The 23,048-nt window shown below is 38.3% G+C and overlaps 2 protein-coding genes and 1 long non-coding RNA gene across 4 annotated transcripts in view; 2 read left to right on the top strand and 1 right to left on the bottom strand.

Moving 5' to 3' along the window:
- Positions 1–8,120, top strand: part of LOC135218381 (uncharacterized) — a 13,090-nt gene extending 4,970 nt beyond the window's left edge. For both annotated transcript variants that reach the window (XM_064254671.1, XM_064254678.1), the window contains 7 exons: positions 891–1,604; positions 2,932–3,405; positions 3,688–3,930; positions 4,400–4,579; positions 4,984–5,085; positions 5,326–6,242; positions 7,316–8,120. In XM_064254671.1, coding sequence (XP_064110741.1) covers positions 891–1,604; positions 2,932–3,405; positions 3,688–3,930; positions 4,400–4,579; positions 4,984–5,085; positions 5,326–6,242; positions 7,316–7,469 — 2,784 coding nt within the window. In that variant the 3' untranslated portion in view covers positions 7,470–8,120. The remainder of the gene's footprint in view (positions 1–890; positions 1,605–2,931; positions 3,406–3,687; positions 3,931–4,399; positions 4,580–4,983; positions 5,086–5,325; positions 6,243–7,315) is intronic.
- The window catches only part of LOC135218419 (uncharacterized), a 99,016-nt gene that overhangs the window by 30,993 nt on the left and 44,975 nt on the right, over positions 1–23,048 (bottom strand). The gene's annotated exons all lie outside the window — the stretch shown is intronic.
- On the top strand, positions 12,355–22,777 carry LOC135218410 (uncharacterized). Its single transcript, XM_064254716.1, has 2 exons — positions 12,355–14,099; positions 20,663–22,777. Exon 1 carries the CDS (start codon positions 12,989–12,991, stop codon positions 14,036–14,038), a length of 1,050 nt encoding a protein of 349 aa, XP_064110786.1. The 5' UTR covers positions 12,355–12,988; the 3' UTR covers positions 14,039–14,099; positions 20,663–22,777.

The following is a 23,048-nucleotide window of genomic DNA, read 5'->3' as shown; positions in this document are numbered from 1 at the left end:
AGCTATTAATGTGGTTCTCCTCAATAGTAGTAATCTTTGACAAACATCGAGCAAAACTTGATTGCAAACCATAACAGCACTCACTCAACTCTATCCATTTGCAAAGTTAAAAAAAAAAAACTCACATTTAGTTACAAAACTTGCAAACCTGCTCTCAAAACAAGAACTTATTTCCAAAGGCGTTTTATAACAACTAGGATCCCCTCACTCAACACCTTTGGAAAACCTACTGATGTCAACACCAGACACTACTGGAATTGTTCCCATAGCTGCTCAAGTGTCACAAGGACTTCAATCTCAGTCATTCATCCTTCATCTAGTATGGCACTAGCGCCACCATAGAAACTTCTTATAACATAACATAATGTCAAGACCTTTTCTGACCCTTCTTGTTGCATCTCACGCATTGGATCTTTCATGAACAACTTCTCCAATGGATCAAGGTAGGAAAAGACCAGTGAGCGGCCATCTTGGAAGGAGCACCGAGAGTGACTTTATGATGGACAAAGTTCTGTTCTTTGCAGTACTCTCAGGATGAAGAAGCAAACACCCTTCAGTGGGTCTTTGCTAGTACTTTTGGTAAAGCTTGGCCAGTATGAGCATGAGTGAAAATGATAAATGAAGATTAGCTTTAATCTTATTCATCATTTGAAATCCTGAATACTTCACTTCGTTCACTTTGTTTTGTTTTATGTACAGTCCTCCACAAGGATGAATCCCTTTTTGGCGGGCCCTTGTATGTTTTTAAAATAAGTTGCTTCTTATATTTTACAAACCTATAACTTTTGAGGGTTGAGACTGAAAAAAAGAAGACATTAGTGCATGAATCAGAGGTTAAATATTTCTCTTTTCCAGTGAGGAAAAACTAATGTTTCTTTTCTGTATTGAAGGACATGAGCAACATACATCGCAAAGTCTGCAGGACGTGGCTTCGAATCCGCAATTCCTACGCAGACGTCATTTCTGACGGGGTGCGCGATCTGTCTCTAAAGAACACGAGGGTGACCATGATCAAGCTGATCCAACAAAAGGATTTTTCAGCTAAAAACTCTTTCATCGCATCTATCGAGTCCTTAAACTGGGAAGGTTACCCATGTGAGATTCTCAACACAACCATAAAGTTTATTAAACAAGTGGTGGCTGGAGGTGACTGGTGGGTGATCGACAGTCACATTGTATCTGTTGTGACAAACGGCATCTTTTTCATGGCCTCAGAGCTAGACATTACTAACAGCTCCATATTCACTGTAGCACCACATGGACTCAGAATTATGAGTGGTACTGCCACCTTGTCCAATGTCATCATTAAACATCTTAGTAGATCTGCCATCATGGTTGAAAGTCCAGCTGCTCTTTTGTTACTCAAAAACGTGGTAATATTCTCAGCTGACGAACACTGCATAGTTGTGCCAGACAGAGAGAGGATCTCCATTAAAAATGTTATCGTCGAAGGAGTTCCTATGAATCTATCGTCACCATATCTAAAGTTTGAGGATGACCTGATTGTGCCTGCAAATGTCTCCAAGGTCCAGCTGAAAGACAAAGTATTGGCCTGTACCTATACATCTTCGTCCTGCATCTGTGACTTCAGCAACTCTAAAGAGGTAATGTTGAAATACCAATAAGTAGTAAATTATTTTGCTTTCTTATTGTCAGTTTTTCCTCATATTTCCTGTTTGCCTTCTAACATGTTGAATAATTCAATAATCATTTGGCACAGGCGTTCTCAATTAAACATGCAATGGATCTGCAAGAAGACTTAGGATAACTGTACACAGCCGGTCCCTACTTACAAATGGGATAGAGCTGAAGACCATTTTCAGATTACCAAAGCCTAACTGTCCAATACTGTGTATATCCAAGTGCTTAGTAACAAATGTAGGCTGATATAAGTTTTAAGCCAATTATCACAGTACAGCATTTTGTGCAAAGTTTGTATTTCAGCATGAACATTCTAAATTCTGACCTTAAGTATTCAGCAAACCAAATAGTATAGCCTAACTGTATGAAGTGCACAGTTTCATATACTTTACAGGCCAAGTTTGGTGTGTGACATTTTCATATTAATTTTATATTGTGTACTATTACTAATTTACCAGATAACTAAATTATCAAATAAGAATTCATTTGAATGTTTTATCTTAAGCCTTTGGCAGTACCAGCTAACTGAGGCAGACTTCAAATCCCAACAGGAATGCATGCTTCATGTGTCATCCTTCCTTCGTCCACTACTATTTATATCTTATTTCTGTAGAGGTGTCTCTTCTTTGTTAAAAATGCCCTTGTTCTTGGCTTTATAGCCAAAATTTCCATGCCCCACAGTGATGCATTAAGACCAAAGCCCGTAAGACGCGACACATCCGAACATATGGCAGCAAGCATTAATGAATGTTTTGCACCACAATATTTAAGATGCTGACCACTTCATCAATTTACCCCAAAGCGATGGCAGCAAAAAAGTATCTAAATTATGGCATTCAAAATAAACATTGGATATGCTGACAAAAACACTTACAGGCACCTGTGCAAATTCGTAAGATGGAAGTCCAGAAGTTTGGGTCCCTTTGTATGTCCATTGTATGCCTTGAATTCTCTTTTGTGATATTGATATTTTTTCTGTATTATAACTACATTTAATGTCCATAGTAAGTGTTACATAGACAACTTTAGCTATCAAAACTATTCATCAAAAAGTCATTGTGTCGTATATTTCGTTTATGAATAAATAAAAAAAATACATAGAACTATAAAGGTGGATAAGTTTAGCATTCCTTATATCTCGGAAGTCTACTTGTTAGCTCTGGGAGACTGTTGATTATCATTCACATGTATTAGGCAATTCTCTTTACTCCTAATGTCTTAATGTAATTATTTGGTGTGGACCATTGCTTGATGGACTTTTAGCTTTTCCCTTGTTTAATTGTTTTGCAGATTGCAGTCCTCGACTTTGCAAACATGAAACAGTTCCACGATATTCAAATCAAGAATGCAAAAGCCTTGCAAATCATGTCAGTGGGCTGCGGAGTGAGATTAGAGTTGACCTCTGTCAATGGAACCTTTCCGCACCATACCAGCGAACTGGACCACGTGATGGCTAACTCTTCCTCAGATGGACACACCAAAAACTCAGAGCCCTGCACTATGTCAGTTTCCTCAGTGAGCTCCCAGCTGGGAGTTATTTACGGCAATTATTTTTCCAACTTAACTGTTAACAACAGTACAGTGAAGAGGCTGCATGATGGTTCCCTACCTGTCTTCAATACACATAACATAACAGTTAATACTATGGACAGTATAGTTGTTACTGGTAATGGGAGCTCATGGACAAGAATGAAGGTGGGAATCATGCTCAATACAACACTGATGGCGCCTGTCAAAGCTGTAGATTGCCGCATCAATTCCAAAGTGAGCTAGTTTTGATCTTTTGTTTATGATATAATCCTTGTAAGACAGATCTATGCCTTTGTTATTTAGGTTAAGATTATGTATTAAGGTTGTGATTTGAAATTCCTAAGATGTACCTGCTCTATTCACATATAAATAAGAATACAAAAAGCTTTGAAATATGTTTGAAGTTTTTACCAATGAAAGCTAAAGGGCAGATATCACTTCCCAATCTATTTTCAAACTTGATTGCTGCTTGTCATAAATCACATGCTTAAACTCAAAATCCTTGTAACTTGGCAGCTTCGAAAGGGTGCTCTGATCGTTGACCACGATAACGCAACCTCAGAATTCTCCAAGTTGTGGGTCTCCATAGTCCAAAAAGAGGGAATAATCATCAAGAAAGGCAAACTTGTTCTCAAAGACTTCAGGTTTTCAGAACTCCTGGAAGGAGCTATTTACGTGGAAGAAGGGGCCTCCATTGAAATAGACACTATAACGGGGATGCCCGACTATGCGTCTATATCAGTTGCCACAAGGAATCAGGTAAGCATTATCAAATGACGGGTATTTTTGTACTAAGTTTCTGTAATTGAAATCTATACTTTCTATCACTCAGGATGGATGTGACCACAAATATCTATTGTGGGTTTTCATGTAAACTGATGATGAGATTAAACTGTGTCAGCATCAGAATTTAAATGTCTCAAAAAGACACAAAATACTGCTCCTAATGAAGACTTAGTTAACCAAAATAATAATAATTAAATATGTTAAAGTGTCACAGCAATCCATTCACGCCGAAAAACAAGAGGGCAGATGCGGTTTAAGTCTATGTGCCTTTCATCTAACAACAAAGCTCACAATTATTACCTAACATTATTTCCAAACTAGAATGAGGCAACAGTGTAAAAAACAAATATGGTATTTTGTATAAGCCAGTTTGACACCCAGTTTGACACCAGATATCTTATGATCACATTGATTAGCACACCACTACCACTATGATTTGCAGGTGGTGCTGAAAGGAATATCCAACTGGTATGCCGAGAGAATGATCCAAAGACGCCACTTCCCTCCTCCCCCTGACATGGGATCCAACCTCACCATAAACAACGCGCACGAGTCGCCTTTCTGCAGGAAGTTCAACATCTCTTTCTCTTACAGGGAGTGTGACTTCTCCTCTGTGAAAAATGTGAGTGGCTTGAGCATAGGTATTTTGACAAGCATGTCACATAGTCTCAAAGATGTAAGCTATATGAGCATTGTATCCTTAATGGATTCCTAACATACTGTCAGAAATTAACGTAGCGTGAGTAAAGTTCTCTTTGTAGACCTATCGCATACTTCATTACATGTTGGTAACTGAGGATAATTTTCTACATATTTCTCATCAGATTAAGTGATAATTCTACTTAAATATTGTTTGAGAAAATATTCTTGCAAAAAACAAACTGTGACACGATAATATGAGGACACACTACCATTTTCTTTACCTTCTTTTACTGGGTTTGACAAGTGCCTGTAGAATGAAAATGTCTCGTGCTTTTAGTGGTGTGATTTTGAAGAATTATTCATGCTTCCTGCATCTCCCCCAAGGCATCAGTGGTTGTCGATCTGGAAAACGTTGACCAGGCCTACCAAACGCTGGAGATCAGAAATGCTTCTTTCGTCAAGCTTTACCCATCGTGTGTGAGGAAGGTTAGTTCTTCTAAATAGTCTTCCAGAAGCAATTCTCTCCCTGTACAAATGAAGGAGAGGTATCACCCAGACATACTTACAATGTAAACGTTTGCTTTGTATTGTTCTTTTTTCCCAGTAATTTGTTTTTTAAAGACTGTCTTGCTTAAATTTCTAGTTAGGCTGTCATAAAGAGTTAGAGTATCCCAATGCATGAACCTTGTTTCTACTTCTACTAATGAACTTCTCTCTGCTTTTCAGCTTTATTTGGTAGATGTTGCCGAAGCAACCACTGTCAGTAACTTCAAAGACTGTGAAACATGGCTTGTAGCAGACGGCGTTCACTTCAGGAACATTGTGTTTGGAGTGCACGACGTGACGCTCACTTCTTGCCGAGTGGACATATTTGCACCACTCAGGCTACTGAAAGACTTAGACCTTGAAAACACTTACATCGAACGCCTTGTTTCTGCTCACTGGACAGGCTACATGGGAGTCTTCAATAACAGCTACTTTGGCAAAGTGCAGGGTCTGGTGGCTTCTTCTTTCATTTTTGTTCTGAACACTACAGTGTCAGAGATTCTCCCTCATGGTGTTATGGTATTGGCCGATGGACTGATCGTCAACTCGACTATTCATTCAGTAGCCATGAAAGGTATCATAGTAAGAGGGGGATTACGTATTGCAAATGTTACCATTGGCAGTCTAGCCAAAGAAGCCATCACTGTACAAGATGGCGTTCTTGTTCTCTCAAACGTTACCATTGGAAGCTCAGAGGAAGAGAGTATCTTAGCAACTATGAATGGAGCAGTTGCTATGCAAAATGTCACAGTGGGAGGAAAGAAGGTACATTGGCGAGGTTATATTGCAGACAGTTTACTTCCAAATGGTGCCTCCTTAGTCTTTATGAATAGATATGTCGACTGGGACAAAAGGAAGAACGACTCCTCATCGACTACACAACAAACTACTGGAATGACCTCTCAGTCAACCACCATGACCGAACCACAACCTGTTACGGAGAGCAATCGAGAGGCCCCTCTGGGACACTCTGAAGTTAAGGACTCCAGACAACTCTATTTATCTTCTTCCCCTTGGAAATGGGTTGGAGTTAGCTTGAGTGTCTTTTTGGTGATACTTCTTGGGTGCTGTATAATTCTTGCAGTCACATTAGTAAAGTAAGTTCTTAAATAAGTTTTTCATGCAATGTTAGATGCCATTCACCGTTTTAAATGCATATGTTCTTTTGAATGGTGTCTTCACCTCATCAGTTACATTCTAAAATTGTTGGTTCTCAAAATGCTATTAATATCACTCACACAGTCACATCCTCGCAAGTCATCATTCAGGCAGCAAGGCTTTCAGGCACAACAACTGTAGCAAGCGTGCAAACAGAAAATATACATAACAAGGAAACAAACCAAATCTGTTTAAGTAGGTTACAAAGTACATTTGTGGCAACCACTTGGGTATCCAAAAATGGCAAAACACTCTTGGTAGGATCACCAAATCCTCAGTAAAGAGAGATAACACTATTCTGGATTTAGTTAGGATGCATTGTTTTTACTTGATGCATTATTTTTACTCATTCCACCTGCTCTTGGGCATCTTTTGGATCCATAGGCCCACCATTAACAACTACATGTGATACCAACCTTGCGAGGCATTCTTACAGGTTAGTTACAGGGTAGCATGGCATAGCAAACACAAGAGGATGACTTAATAGGTGGCAATTATTTCTTAATGACACCTAGGGCACCATTGCCTCGTTTAGATTAACTAGCAGCTTAAGGCACTAGGGATTTAATTCAAATTCCATCCTCCAAACTATGCCTGAATCTTTGGAAGGGTCGTAAATTTGTGTAGACTCATTTTTGTTTCCCATTTCCTGAAAACGAGAATGAAATCACATATTTTTATCTGCCTATAAGAAGTACATTTTTGATGATAAAAAGGTTCCTATAAATTGTAGGATAAGAGAAGCAATTTGCAAGCAATGCAGTTGAAAGCTGCCAAAGTGGAGCTAGTGTACACCAATATTGAACTTCATCTTTAAAAGTTAACAGAAAGTAAACAGTTCTTTCGTGGAAAAGACAAGTCAAGTTGTTATTACTTTAACATGAGACCAGGGTTTACATTCATAACTGTCCAAGATATTGATGCTGAATTTACTTAAAATATTGGTCATAAATGTTCATCTTACTGCAATGCAAGCCAACCCTGTTTTATTCATTTACTTGCTTGTTTTCAGAACGAATAATGGAAGGATGCTGCCTGTTGTTTTTTGGAGAGTGATGGATGACCAGAACGGGCTGGTGGCAGAGGACCAGCCATCTCCCAATTTCAATAGAGCCACTAGGAATTCTGGATACCAACCAATGGCTGCACCTTCCTATGACATGTAGATAGTGCTATCCTCTTCGGGACATTCCCTAATAATTCCCGAGTACAATGAAAAATTTCTGTGCATAAAGAAAGGGGAAAAGGATATTGCAGTATAACAAGCGGAGAGACCTGATTAACTGATATGGAGAATGGCCAGTTTCTTCTAAGTCAGTGGTCAAAGCTTCAATTGGTTCTACACTACAACTCCCTTTGATAGTGTTAAAGCTTTATTATTTATTTCAAATTCACTGCTCAATGTAACCATGGTTAAAGAAAGCTCCAAATCTCAGACCAAAGAAAAAAATTACCTTGTTTTTGTTTTAACAGGTGAAAGTTAAATTATACAAGAAAGCAGTTTAGACCACATATTCTGTAATTTATAAAACTCGTTTGTTGCACTAAGTAGCACCTTCAGTGAGTGATGACCTACAAGGCTGACACAGACTCACTCAATGCAACGACTGTAGATTCACGCATGAAAGAACCCAAGTTGACAGATGTATGATGTAGTTTTGAGTAATTCTAATGCTAAGGTAAAGGAAGTCAAAACCCTTGATTGTTTCATAAACTATTCTCTCAGTATTACAGTTCAACGATATTCTGATGTTTCTACTTATTTCGTTTGTATGTGTCTAATTTGGAAATTATTTAAAATTAAACCTCTGCTACCATGCACTCTTTGAAACCCAAAGTTGACGCGTTCTTCTTCTTTCCGGTTACTGTTGGAGGTCCTCAGTCCAAGGCTCCTTAAAAATCAAGTCCAGTATTTTGCTGTCTAGAGACTGACCGTCTTATTGTTGTATGGGCGTTGGTGGGAGATTAATCCCAGTTATAAGCAGTCTTAGGAAAATATTGCCTGCAAAGTGAATGACCAGTTTAAATCAGTACTTGCAGTAAAGTTCAAAGTGAGCTATGTTATGCTCCTTGAAGGTCAATTCAATACCTAATCTTGTCTCATTCAGACAATTTTTCACTGAGATGATTCACTTAATATGACAGTAGTTTCAAACTTCAGGAAAGGCAAGAGCTCTCAGAAACCATAAATCCCTGCCAAGGGTGAGCTATCCACCTGACCCTTAAAGGCCCCATCCCCAAAAAAGATACACTCCTATCTATTCCAAGACCCATTACTCGTCTGCAACCAAGACATCTGTTGCAGGCAAAATTTTCGTTAAAAAATCCTACATAAATTTTGTTTGACTAATCTTGCAAGTAAGCTGACAAACAAACAAACAAACAACAAAAAGTTGCCCTCTTTATAGGTCTCAGATCGTCCAGAACTGTCTGCCAAGGTGTCAGGTAATACAGCAACACCTCAATTTAACAGACTTCTGTACCACTATAGTAGATTCACATCAACCGTGCATCTTTTGTCTAGGCCCGTCCCTTACGACGCTCCTGATTGGCTGTTGATAAGCCAATCACAGGGCTGGAAACTCTCAGTCTCTCGCAAGAGTTCACATAGGCGGGATTTATGTTCCACTTCTCTTTAGAGATACGTCTTTCAAAACTATCCCTGAGGAGAGGTGGAATATACACCCTGCCTATGTGAACTCTCGAGAGATACTGAGTTTCCAGGAGCGTCGTAAGGGACTGGTCTAGACATCAGATGCATGGTTGATGATTATTTACTATAGTATTAAGTATGGCTTAGTTTTACCAACCCACTGAAATGATTAACAGCTCTCCTAGGGCTGGCCTGGAGGATTAGATATATTTACGTGGCTAGGACCGAATTGGTTACTTAGCAAGGGACCTACAGCTTATTGTGGAATCCGAACCACATCGAGAAATGAATTTCTATCACAAGAAATAAAATCCTCTGATTTTGCCTTGGCAGAGCGGTGAGCACCGAGATCGCTAGTCGAGCATGTAACCGACTCGTCCAACGAGGGACTAATGTTAGTACTACACATGGCGGAAGAGCAATGGGACGCCGTGTTTAGTACTAGCCCCTCGGGGATCAAAGCATTATATACAACTATTTCTATATCGTGTGGTCGAAAAATTACATTAATAAACGATATCTTTTATCCCTGAGAAGCTATAGTAGATTCACATCAACCGTGCATCTGATGTCTAGTCCAGTCCCTTACGACGCTCCTGATTGGCTGTTGATAAGCCAATCACAGGGCTGGAAGCTCTCAGTCTCTCTCGAGAGTTCAGATAGGCAGGATTTATGTTCCACCTCTCCTGAGGGATACGTCTTTCAAAACGATATCTTTGATCCCCGAGGGGCTAGAACGAAACACGGCGTCCCATTGAGTTTTCCTTGGACTTTGAAGAAGGTGGATACATACCCTGAGTCTTCTCCTATTGTGTGACCAGTGCGTGAGATTTGAAAACGACTGCTGGTTTTCTGGGCATCACAAAGGATTTATCAATAAAGTGACAGCTAAATGAAAATGTGAGAAGGTCGCACTCGGGGCAGGAATAATCGGAAGGCCTTGCGATGACCCCGTGGAGTTGAAGAGCGAGAAATTGCACAGATGGTCAATTCCTGCCCCGAGTGCGACCTTCTCACATTTTGATTTAGCCGCCCCTTTACAAATAAATCCTTTGTGATACCCAGAAAACCTGCAGTCGTTTTCAAATCTCATGCCCTGGTCACACAATAGGAGAAGACTCAGGGTATGCATCCACCTTCTTCAAAGTCCAGGGTAAACTCAACGGAAGCGCCTCAGTGGCGTGGTTGGTATGGTGTTGGCGTCCCACTTTGGTGGTCGCGAGTTCGATTCCCCTGCCATTCCATTGAGGAGTGAGAGATGTGTATTTCTGGTGACAGAAGTTCACTCTCGACGTGATTCAGAAGTCACGTAAAGCCGTTGGTCCCGTTGCTGAATAACCACTGGTTCCATGCAACGTAAAAACACCATACAAACAAACAAAACTCAATGGGACGCCGTGTTTAGTACTAGCCCCTCGGGGACCAAAGATATCGTTATTTCTATTATTATTATTATTATTATTATTATTATTATTATTATTATTATTATTATTATTATTATATGGGTAGAAGTCTCAATTACGAGGGCACAAGTAGTGTTCTTTAAAGTCCACAATAATATACTGATCGAAGCAGCAGTGGTAACGTTTTTATAAGACTACTATGTAAAAGCTTTCTTCATTACTGAGTCCGTTGGAGATGTGACTACCGAGGGCAGCCATTCTTCACTGTTTTGTGTCTTGTTTACCTTGATATATTTTGTTAAATTGTTCATTCGGCTGAAGGTGAACCCAGGGTAGGGTTCGAGAGCTTTTACATAGTTTTACAAAAACTTTACTACTGCTTCCATCAGTACATTATTGTAGACCTTGAAGAATATTATTATTATCATTATTATTAAAATAGAGGAAAAGTTAATAAAGATAAACAAATCATCAAAATTAGAAAAATAAAAAAAAATATTATTGACAACACTAAAGAATTTTAAGCAGCAATGCCTCCACTCGCGAATATAATACATACATACATAATACATATATACATATATATATATATATATATATATATATATATATATATATATATATATGTGTGTGTGTGTGTGTGTGTGTGTGTGTGTGTATATATATATATATATATATATATATATATATATATATATATTATATTATATATATATGTATATTATATATATATATATATATATTATATATATATATATATATACCCTATATCATATTTACATATATATACATAAATACATAATGAGTATGTATGTGTGCGTTTGTTTACTATGTCGAACCCAAAGCCTTTTCGCAATACTTCTTTCAAATAACCATCTCAAAATGTTACTGGAAGGAAATACATTAATAAATAAATAAAGATAAGCAACTGTACTTATTGAAAACGATGCCATTTAGAATATCCTAAATATCAAGGCATTCTTCGTCAACTGGGCAAAACTGGATCAATTTTACGTCACCAACTGCTCGGTGGGGTGGGGTGGGGGGGCTGGACTCACACTGGCGTTGGTCTGTGGCAGGGTGTCAGAGGGAGGGGAGTTGAACAATTATTTTCACACGAACTTTACTGTTGTGGTTGTGGCTTTCCTTGCCGATTGTCGACTGATAAATCACAACGGAATGGGATGTGCTAAAATTGAAGCCAAAGTCCAAGAGCTGGGAACAACGAGGCCATTCAGCGTTGACGGCGAAGCTGAAAGTGAAAAGGGATTTGAAGGTGTAGTGGGCCTAACCGGAGGAAAACTTCGCACTATGCAACGACTGTTATAAGAGGGTTAAGGAAAGTCCTTGTTTGCCGAATCTTAGGGCGAGCCTGGCTCCCCTTCCTTTGTGCTCTCTTCCCTCCAAAAAACAAAACCGTTTCTGAAGGATCTACCAATTATCGTCAGCATTATTATTATTTTTATTATTATTATTATTATTATTATTATTATTATTATTATTATTATTATTATTATTATTAATTCCAAAGCAAGCTTCCCCATAACAGAGAGTCGAAGAAACCGGAGAAAGAGATTGGCAAGAAAATAATAGCTGACAAATTAACAACTCTCACTCCGCTATATTTCAGTTTTCCTGGTTACTGAATTATTCTTACTGTTTTAGAGAGAGAGAGAGAGAGATAGAGAGAGAGATCAGACGTGTGTTTGTTATTTCCTTGAAGTGTACCATCATATGATTAAAATCCGGAACAGGTGAAAATTATTCTCTCTCTCACTCTCTGTGTGTGTGTGTGTGTGTAGTATGCAATGAACATAGGAAAATTCAACCATCGCACAAAAGCATAGAAAAAACCTGTTTGATTCTGTTCCGGCTCAAGATAATATTGCATAATCTTTCGTCGCCCGCCCTCTCACGAATCCTTCTTTGAATCTCGACTCACGTTATCAGTTGCCTTTCTGCTGAGTTCTTGATCTGGCGGGAAAGTTTATCCTCATCTCCCTTTATCCCGGGATGATTTATTTTTAAACAATATGCACATTAGGTGATTGGTTTTTTATGCGTTGTCGTTGTGAACGAAAAGAACGTTGCGAAGCTACGAGGAAAGATCGGAGTGGAGGTGTGCGTGTTTGTGAGGTCACTCTTCCATGACGTCATCATACGTCACTTGGACTCCTTACAAGTGTGGACAACATTGCCATGTCTGTTATATCAGCGGATGTTATAAGCACTGTCATTTCATGTACGGCGAACTTGCTCAACTTCTGTAGTTGTTGAGGAATGTTCTGGTGGGCGTCATTTCGCTTTCGTGTTAATGGAATCGTGCAAATAACCGAAAGTGATTATTGCAAGTGGAAACTCGATCACATGCTGGGCAGCTGGCTGGCTGGCTGGCTCTCCTAAAGCCAGCCAGAGCTGCCAGGCTTAGTTAAGTTGGTACTTGGATGGTTGTAGTCACTAGTCAGCCAGAGCAGTCAACACCATCACCAGCATACACGCCAGTCTAGTGGGACTGTGCGTTTCGAAACAACCTTGACACTCTCCTTGGATCGCAGCTCGAAATACCTGTTGTATCTACGACGGAACCGTCGGTGGTGGTAAAAGTGAGAGCTCAGTTCCTGAAGAAAATATGGGGTGTAAGTGCCGCCTCTTGCCGCTGACGTGTTTGTTATTATTTACGATAGACGGCAGATTGACCAGTGGCAGCCCAGATGTGTGCCCCGTGACCTCGATGTCTATTGAATTAAAGAACGCGGAACATTTCCTAGTGCATGTGCCTACAAGTACGCAGTCTGTCTCTTTCGATTTCAGGCCCCACAACTGCACTCAGAGTGAAAACGTGCTTTTGAACAGTGTGCCGAGTGTCAGGCACAACGCCTTCGTCGATGAGTATGGTGTAAAGTGGCTCCAAATCACTTGCGGGATCAAAACTGGAAAGCTGAACGTGGTAGTCAATGGCAAAGTTTGCACTCAAGGGGAGACGACCTACAGCCCCGATTGCGACCAAAACGATTTTAGCATCGTCTTTACATCTCATGTGAAGGTAGCGAAATTCTGCAATGGCCCACCGCCTGCTGCTGCCGACCCCTTCAGCACTTGTGAAAACGTTGACGATTTCTGGCGAGAGAGCGATGAGAAATGGTCCCATACTAACGGAGAAAGGCGGACTTATTCCACCTATTCCACGTCCTTTCGTGGGGGCCATGTCATCTTTATTCCGGTGGGCGCCATCCTTTTCCTCCTTTCTGTGTGCCTGAGATTTTGTCTGTGTCATCGCAAGAAGTTCGTTCAGCGCGTCAGGACCGTCACTGTTGTCAGGCGCGTCCCCGTGGCGTCTCAAGATTTCGTTCATGTGACAGAGCCTACGTCCCCGGACCCAACCGATCTCCCGCCTTCTTACGTCGACATTGAGAACGAGGTCCCTCCGCCACCCTACTCCGACGTCTCCGCCAGCAGCTCAGGCCTAATGACGGAGAGCCTTCGGGATGGGCAAGCGACCGACCATTCTCCTTCTTCTTCCCCCGGCGATCACACTCCAGCAGAGAATTCGACAGGAACCGACAGTAACGTTGCTGAGAAAGACACAAGATCGACCTTGTCTCGTATGCTAGCTGCTGCAGGTTCCAAGTCCCTAAAGTCACAGTTCTCTTTCCGCCCCATGAAAGAAGAGGAGGAATAAGAGAGGTGCCGATGTAAACGCGAACTTTATTCGACGCAAATAAACGGCTTTTCGAAAACCCGTGAGTAAATTGTTATACGTAACCTTAATACAGTCCCCGCCCCCACAACCCTAACCCCGCCGCCACCCTCTTATTGAAAACAAAGGATTTGATAAGATATTCATTGTTTTTTCTAAAATAATTCCTGTGCATATCAGTTTTCATTATAGGAGAAAGCAACATTTGCTTATCACTTCAGTAAACGGCTGTCTTGTAACAGGACTCTCTCTCTCTCTCTCTCTCTCTCTCTCTCTCTCTCTCTCTCTCTCTCTCTCTCTCTCTCTCTCTCATATCCACAAATCCCCACCCATGCGCAGCCTCCCTTCTCATAGTTTATTTAATTAGGTTTGGATCTAACATGTAAAGGACCTGTCCAAGCGAATCTCCCTTTCATTTTATCTTACCTAATTATGATGTAACTTCCTTAATTACCCTTGTGGTATAATTTCTAACTCAATCCTACCTCGGACCCTTAATATTCGTATCATCACAAAATATAGTACTTTGAGGTATGGCCTTTTTGTTATTCATTATGTTTACGTTTCTCTTAAGGTCAAACAATCCAAATCAACTCATACAGCAGTTACGGAGTAACGAAAAGACAAAACTTGTCACCAAGATCAGTACCACCAAGGTATAATATATACCTTGAGTACCACTACCACCTTAGGTTTCAGGGACTTGGGTAAACAATTTGGGTCGGGTGTGACATTGCATGATTACTCTCGTCTCAGCTGTATGCCGTGCGGTTGACAAGGTAACACCTAGCACCTTCTAGGTGTTCTGGAAGACTGATGAGCCTTAGATACTGGAAACCCCTTGATTTCGCCACTAGGAATATTCAGTACTCTCTCTCTCTCTCTCTCTCTCTCTCTCTCTCTCTCTTCGTCTCTCTCCTCTCTCTCTCTCTCTATATATCTATATATATATATATATTATATTGTATATATATCTATATATATATAATATATCTATATATATATAATAATATAATAATATAATAAAATAATAATAATAATAATAATAAAAGGAGCCCATAGAAACACCAAAATATATAGAGAGAAATACTATATTCCAGACTGCTGTCTCCCTGTTCAGGTAGATGAATGAGAAAAGTTACAGAAAAGGTGGTATTTATACCAAGAGGTCCATCCACAGGTCAGCCAATTTAGGTCACTCCCACTGATAATCTTCCTTTAGTTTTCTTAAGCGTCGGTTGAATGAAAACCTGGTCAATGACATCTGAGTCCCATGCTCCCTTTGAGATATTCATTACCTGCCTCTCTTTAATTAAGGCCGATTCTATCATCTGACTCTTGTACTGGCAGTTGCTGCTATAAATTATATGTGACAAGTTCCAGTTTATACTATGGTTATGTTCATTTATATGATTGAAAATAGCTGAGTTCTGTTGTCCATACCTACTATGAGATTCAGGGCCTCTGTAACACGGTTTTTTGGACTTTGCTCCTTATCAAAGCATCGGATGTAGCTGAAAGTTGACATATGTATATTGTACAACCACACACAAATTTTGTCACCATTATCAATAACCTAAACCCGATAGTTTTGATTTTTATAGAGTAAAAATTATCTAGCCGACGCCATGGCCAATAATAACGAGCCAAGAGTCGAAAAACATTCATTAATTAAGCAAAGTAAACATACCGTTTTACGAAATGTTGCCCCGCCCATCCACCAGACAAAAAACTCATTCATCTTGTTTCATCGGCTCTGAAACCCATAGCAGTTAAGAATGACTAACAGGATTTGGAATTGTCCCCGTGGTTGCAAAACTGCATTTGTCTTACGACATACAACTTGATAGTCAAGAAAAAGCCCGTGGCCATACTTACTGTAGCCTGAATAGGAAATTATTCAGTTTCTAGTTTAAATCCAATGTTTATGGTCTGATTTGTATTTAGCGTAACGTGATTATAATACTTGGAATGTCATTCAGGATTTTGAACATTTCCATTAACTATGCCACCAAGAGAGGCAAAGAGAGAGATTGTATGTAAACAGTCTTTATATAACTATTTTTGTTAAAATAAGATTTTTATCCAAAGTAAATACAAGCTTATATGTGCTAAAATCTCCAGCAGACCGACGGATCATCCGATATAATTTTTTTCTTTAGGCCGTACGACCGTGTTGGATATAAAGACTTTATGAATGGCGGAACGATACATAGAAGTGGGTGAGGTATCTGTGCTAGCGTAGTAATACTACTGTAGCAGTAGTGCCGCCGCAACAGTAGTAATAGCAATAAACTTTTAGGCCAACTGCTGGGATTCTTGAGGATCATTTATCACTTCTTACAACTACTCGAGAAATGAGTTTTTATAGCCAGAAGTTAAATTTTCTAATCCAACAATGCCCATGATAGCCTTCAGTGTTATCCTGAATTATAACGAGGCCAAAGTGGGTGGAGCCTCATGTAGTCATCATTCTGACGATAATTATTGGTGAAGGTTTAAAGCCAAAATACGGTACCGGCTATTTTTTTCAGTAAATAGGTAAATAGCCAATAAATAAAAATTGCTTGACATTGGGTATAGCAGTTATCAAATCAAGCTTGTTTACTATGTTTTTGAAAATTACCAACTATTCCCTACATCTTGTCAATCTGATTGTGACATATAAAGTAGACTGTAATTTCTTAGGACACTTATTTTGGGAGTTAGACAAATAATCAATGTGGTTTTGTATTTATTAACATATTTTGTTGGTTTGTTCATTATGACAATTATCAGTGGAGAGGTTCAGAGTTCATAAAGTGTACTGCTGTGCTTGTATTTAAATTTTATGTCATTGTTGCCAGAGGTCTAGCCTTCGTTACGTATAGCCAATCAGCCATCGAGAAAAAGGGAAGAAATGCTGTCATAAGTTACGTAACGAGTGCGTTCTGAACCTTTTCTCCGAGTAAGTTGGCCCGTCTTCGAAAATAGTCACTTTTACATTATAAGTACCAAATTTATTCAACCTACGTAATGCAGAATACAGTCAAAATTTGTGTAGATATAATATGTATTCTGAATAAGCGTTATATTTATGAAATGCATAGATAAAAAGTTATTGCGAAAAAACCGTGTTACAGAGGCCCTGAATCTCATAGTAACTGACCATTTGTGCTGTGATTTTCCTGTAAATCCGATGTAAGATTGGTCACAGTCCAGGCATGGGATTTCGTAAACGCCTGTGTCCTTGGGGGATGTCTTTTGTTGAACGTTAATCAGCGATTTGGCTAAGGTATTTGGGTAAGTAAATGCAAAAGGGTTAGATTTTCCGAGGGTTTGGGTCACCATCTTAATCCTGTCCAGGTTCGGAATTTTTATTTTATTGTTGGGAGTGTGTCTGTTCTTGTCTTGAGGGGGTCGGTAGAAAATTACATTTGCTTTGTGAATTGCTTTCTCAATTATATGGTCAGGATACCTTAAAGACGAAAGTAAGAATTAGTTCAAATTCGTTTTCCAGGAAATCTGGAGAACAAATTCGTAAGGCTCTTAAGAATAGGTTGCTGGCTACGCCTATATACGTATATGTACATATATATATATATATATATATATATATATATATATATATATATATATATATTGTTTGTGTGTGTGTGCAGAAGATAGGTTCTATGTCGTGCCTCTAAGTAAATGGGGATACAATCCACAATGATGTAAAATCCTCCTGTAGTTTTATAAAGTATATTTATTGTAGCTATCGACCATTAGCTGTGGTCTTGTTCACTTAATTTGCTGTACAAGAAATATATACTTTATAAAACTACATTAGGGTTTTACATCATTGTGGATAGTATCCCCATATATATAGTGATATATATATATATAGATATATAATATATATATATATTTATATATATATAGATTATATATATATATATATATATATATATATATATATATATATATATATATATATATATATATATGAGAGAGAGGATAAAAGTAAAACACGAGGAAAGTACTGAATTTTTCCAGTGACGAAATCAAGGGGCTTCCCGTATCCAAGAAACCTGGGTTTCTCCATAGGTTAATCAGGGGTGATGACACCGCGTTTTCATTAGCAGCACTAAACCATAATTTTTAACTTTAGCGTGAAGCCTAATACAATGCGTCTCGGTTAAATACGAAAAGAGGAAGGAAACTGGGTAAGGTTGAACCACGAAGGCAAGCTCTAAGAATCACGACCGAATGTATGCGTCGTGGAATACGTCATGCTCATTGGCTGCAACAACGCAGCGTCCCTAGCCTAGCTTTGGCTTCAAGCTGCATCTCCTGTCATCCCTATTTCGTTTTCTTCCATCTTGCTATCCACACTCTCCTAACAATTATTGTTTCCTAGTGCAACTGCAAGGTATATATAATATATATATATCTATATATATATATATAATATATATATATATATATATATATAGAGAGAGAGAGAGAGAGAGAGAGAGAGAGAGAGGAGCGAGAGAGAGAGGGACACGAGGCAAGTACCAAATTTTCCTAAAGTGACGAAATCCAAGGTGGTTCCCCCGTTCCCCCCGTACTATACGCCACCCCGCTCTCAGAGGTGATAGCGCCTGCTTTTTCATCGGTCCTCTTAACCACACACACTATATATATACATTATGTATGTAAGCAAATACCGCAGGAAAACGATAGTCAGAAACCCAAGCGCTTTCGTGTTTATTAAGACGATATCTATCGTCTTAATAAAGACGAAAGCGCTTGGATTTCTGCCTATCATTTTCCTATGTATTCACTTGATATAGTCACGTGCATCTACTGTGATTTTTAAGTATATATATATATATATATAATATATATCTATATATATATATAGATATATATATAGATGTGTGTGTGAACGTAGGCTAGGGAGCGACATGTGAAACCTTATAGGTACCATGTCCCGTTGCTAGCACCACGAAGGCAGGTTCTAAGAATCATGACAAAACTGAAGTCACATCAAAAGCAGATCATATACGTCGTGGAAATCGTCGCGTACATTGGCTGACTTCGGTTCATTACTTTTCATCCATCTTGGTAGACACCGTCTCTTTACAATTGTTTCGTAGTGCAACTGCAAGATTTATTTCCTTTTACAACTTTCTACTCTCAATTTTTCTTTCAGCTCTGAATGACCTCATAGGTCCCAGGGCTGGGGCTTTGACCGATAATACATACTACTATTTGAATCTTACATGTCTTATCAGCAACGGCGTTTTGTCTGTTAGATATGATGGCTGGCGGTGAATGGTCTTCAAAACGCTGGTAATACAACTATTACGCAGCACAACGCCAACGCCCGACTCGTATGAAGTGATTTCCGAATGCTTATTTCTTCTAAAACTTAGGTTATCATTAGATTTATTTTCATAGGAAATGCACGTTGTGTTTATAAACACAAATATTTTGTGTAATTTTAGTCTTTGATGAAAAAAAAAATAGAATAATTTTGAAGAAATGTATAATTGTCGTCTCACTCACAGTCAAGCCTATTATCTTTTCAAGAGCAAGACATCAGGGTTAATTCAGAAGACAAACAGTTGTGATTATGAAAACAAAATCCAAACATAGTATTTCTAAAAATGTGTAGTGATGGAAAACGTTTAAATGCAGTCACAAAACTTAAAGAAGCCCTATTTGGAAGGGCTATGACTGTTTATTATAACATAATCAGATTGAGTTATTTAATTAAAACAGAACCACCTGTTGATGTATCCTTTGTTCCTACAATGTTCTATTCCAGGGCCATAGAAAGTATAAGATTAGTTTGTAAACATCAAAGTTTTCCAAATGTAACAAGCAAATTTTTTTTATACTGTCTATTTGTTAAAGTTCCTGCCATTGTTGAAAGTAATTATCCTTTGTTGCGTTGGGAAAGGATATGCAAGAACATTAACAACTCAATAATTATACATTAAGGAAAGGGAATTTTTATATCAATATGTACATGGGGTGTTGTCTACAAATATGAGACTTGCATTGTTGAAAACAAGGAAAGACGGAGATTGTGATTTTTGTAATGAGCCAGAAAATACAATGCATATTTTTGTAACTTTTGCAGTAAGGTGTACTATAATGTATTTAGGTGGTTCAAAAATAAATTTACATTAATGTGCTCTATTATGAACAGAGATTGGCTAAAAGGTTTAATGTTTGACTTTATGTAAAAAAAAAAGAAGATAAAAACACAACAATCTTATTGATAGTTACATGTAACTATCTTTATTGTATATTGATAAGCAGAGTTACAAACTTTAATGAAATAGAAACCTTTAGTTTTCTCAAAAGTAAAATAAAGTATTGCAGATGGCTCCTAAAATCCATTCATGGTGACAAACAAAAATCAATTGTAATATATGGATTTAAGAAAGAAGTCCTTTAAATTCGAATTATTATGTATATAACCAATATTACTGTAAAAATGTGTATATGAAAATTGCGATGTTTGCAAATAATCTTTATTGATTTAAATAAATAAATAAAAAAATTCCAATAATTAAAATAAATAAATAAAAATGTTTCCAATAATCATTTTGCGCTAACGTCGTTTTCTTCTTTCGCTTCTTGCAGATTCTCCGGTCGCCCTGAGGTCCAGGAAAAGGTGCCGTTACGTAAGCACGAGAAGACCCAAGTCATAGAAATCTCTCCCAGCGGTTTCTCCATCATACAACATCGCCTGTTTATTTGTAGTTATTTTTTAATCTTCTTGTCCTCACGTTTAGGAACAAGTCATGTTCGCCACTGCTATATCAGTGCTTATTTGTGAACGAGATCGGCAAAGTTTTATGTTCACTTGTTCCGTGATAGAGAGATGGTTGTGGTCTGGAGGTGCCGGTTAGCCATATAGGTCCCTTTTTTCTTCTTTCGTGTTTGTGTTTTCTTTATTCGTCCTGATAAGAATTCAGTTAATAATCCTCGAGCGTTGTTCCGAATGGTAATGGTGGGACCACGGCGTGCTGAAGAATTAAATTGAATGGTTTGAGAGAGTTCGTTCATTAGCCAGTTGTGCGTTCAGACGACAAAGATAATTTTGTCTTCGTTATCGTTATATGATATGATTGTTCCTGTGTCTGCAATAACGCAATGATGTTCGTTTCGTTAAACATCATGTGCGTATTGACATCTGAAGAGACGTTGGGTAGCTTGAAAATACTCACGTCAAACCGAACTTCCTTGTAGGCCTATTATTATTTTGAGTCACAGAGACTCAGTGGTTTATTTCTTAACGTTTGCTAGCTAAATTCTAAACTTGGAAGACAGACTTTCCCCATTTCTTTTCTCTTAACTGCAAAAGTTATTTTAGATGAAGAAGTCAGCACGATTTGAAACACTGTCCGAATTAATTGAGGTCAGTGTGTTCAGGAAAGTTGGAATGAAAAAATGGGGAATAGTAATAGGCTATAGCTCCAAACAGAGCGTGGGTTTATTCAAATAGATACCATTAGAATTCTAGTCTGAAACGCAGCATTTTACAGATAGGCCTATGAGCAGCACAATTTTTATGAACCGATAAATAACTTATCTAAAATTCATCTTTTTTATATATTTTTCTGTATGTTATTAGTAAAAAATGAGTTTAGTTCAACGTTCGGTAGTCTTATAACTTGTGCCTTTCTTGTGTTTATATGTTCTTCGTTGTTTGCTCAAGTGTTTGTGGCGCGTTCAATTCAACTCACGTTTGATGGATGGAAAGAACGAACTTTGGGAGGATGAAGGTCCCCTTCAGTTTATCAGACATAGGCAGTCTTCAATAAGTAAATAAAAATAAAACATTGCTTTAAAGATTAGTGTGACGGCATAGTGCCTTTTGGCCCATACCTTTCTGCACTCCAGAATCGTGTAACAAAAAGGTAATGTACACAACTTTTGTGATAATTACGCCCTGTGATATTTCTGCTTACTTCCACGATTTCTCTCCAGGTAGTAACTCGAGCTTGTAATGTTTCGTTTCTTATGCATTAATTGTAAGTGTTTATTGTGCTGTGCTGCTGCTCACATGACGCCATGGCGCCTTCCAAATGAATTTTAACTGTGGAGATGGCTAAAAAAAACCAGTGGTAAATTCGTTACTATTCAGTCCTCTCGTAAGAACAAGGTTGCGTTTCCCGTTCTGCAAGTGATCAACTTGTTACGTGTTGCTGTGCTTGTGTTGTGAAAATAAACTTCTATTTTTTTTAGGGCAGGGTTTAATATTTAGGTAAGAATAGAGTGAAAACCATTTTCCTAATGTTTCGTCTCTTCCATATCGTCAGTTATATTGTTGTTGTCGCTTTATTAACTTTGTCATAGGCGTAGGTTTTTATATATTTTATTATAATTAATCTTTACAGTTCAGTATTCATGAATCGACAGTTCTTTTTTTAAGTAATGATTATTTTCTTGCGATGGATGTTGTTCATGAACCTTACAAAAGAAAGTGACTCGATGTAATACTAGTACTATTATTAGTAAGAAGATGATGATGTCTCTGCAGCGGATCATCCAAATGAGTAATTAGAGACCAATGTAATACACAGATTTGGTTTAACTTTTATATTTTCCATGTTTAGACTATATTCTCTTGCATCTGAAAAGCTTTAATTTTGGTTCCTGAGAGACATCATTCAAACGATAGGATAGGATATTAACATTTGTTCACAAATACTGTTCGACTAATTCATTCAACAATAAACAGTAAAACTAGAATCAAGATTATTTTTACATCCTTTTTGTTTAGTTACAGATCCAGTTCTCTTAACTTGATTTGTATCGCTGTTGCTCCCTCTACGGCTCGGATATCTAACAACACGAGGTTATTCAAAACCTTCCAGTCTGATGTAAGAAAATAAAATGGGAATATAGACCATAGGCCTATGTTACTGGGTGGTGTACCACGGCTGGTCGGTAACAAAGTCAACTTTTGGCTAGGAAAAAAGTCACAGACAGAAAAATTCGCAATATTTCTTGGTGTCGTTAT

Source organism: Macrobrachium nipponense, chromosome 19, assembly GCF_015104395.2.
Source record: "Macrobrachium nipponense isolate FS-2020 chromosome 19, ASM1510439v2, whole genome shotgun sequence".
In the NCBI taxonomy this organism is placed as follows: Eukaryota; Metazoa; Arthropoda; class Malacostraca; order Decapoda; family Palaemonidae; genus Macrobrachium; species Macrobrachium nipponense.
The sequence above is the reverse complement of the archived record's forward strand: the minus strand, read 5'-3'. Positions and strand labels throughout refer to the sequence as shown.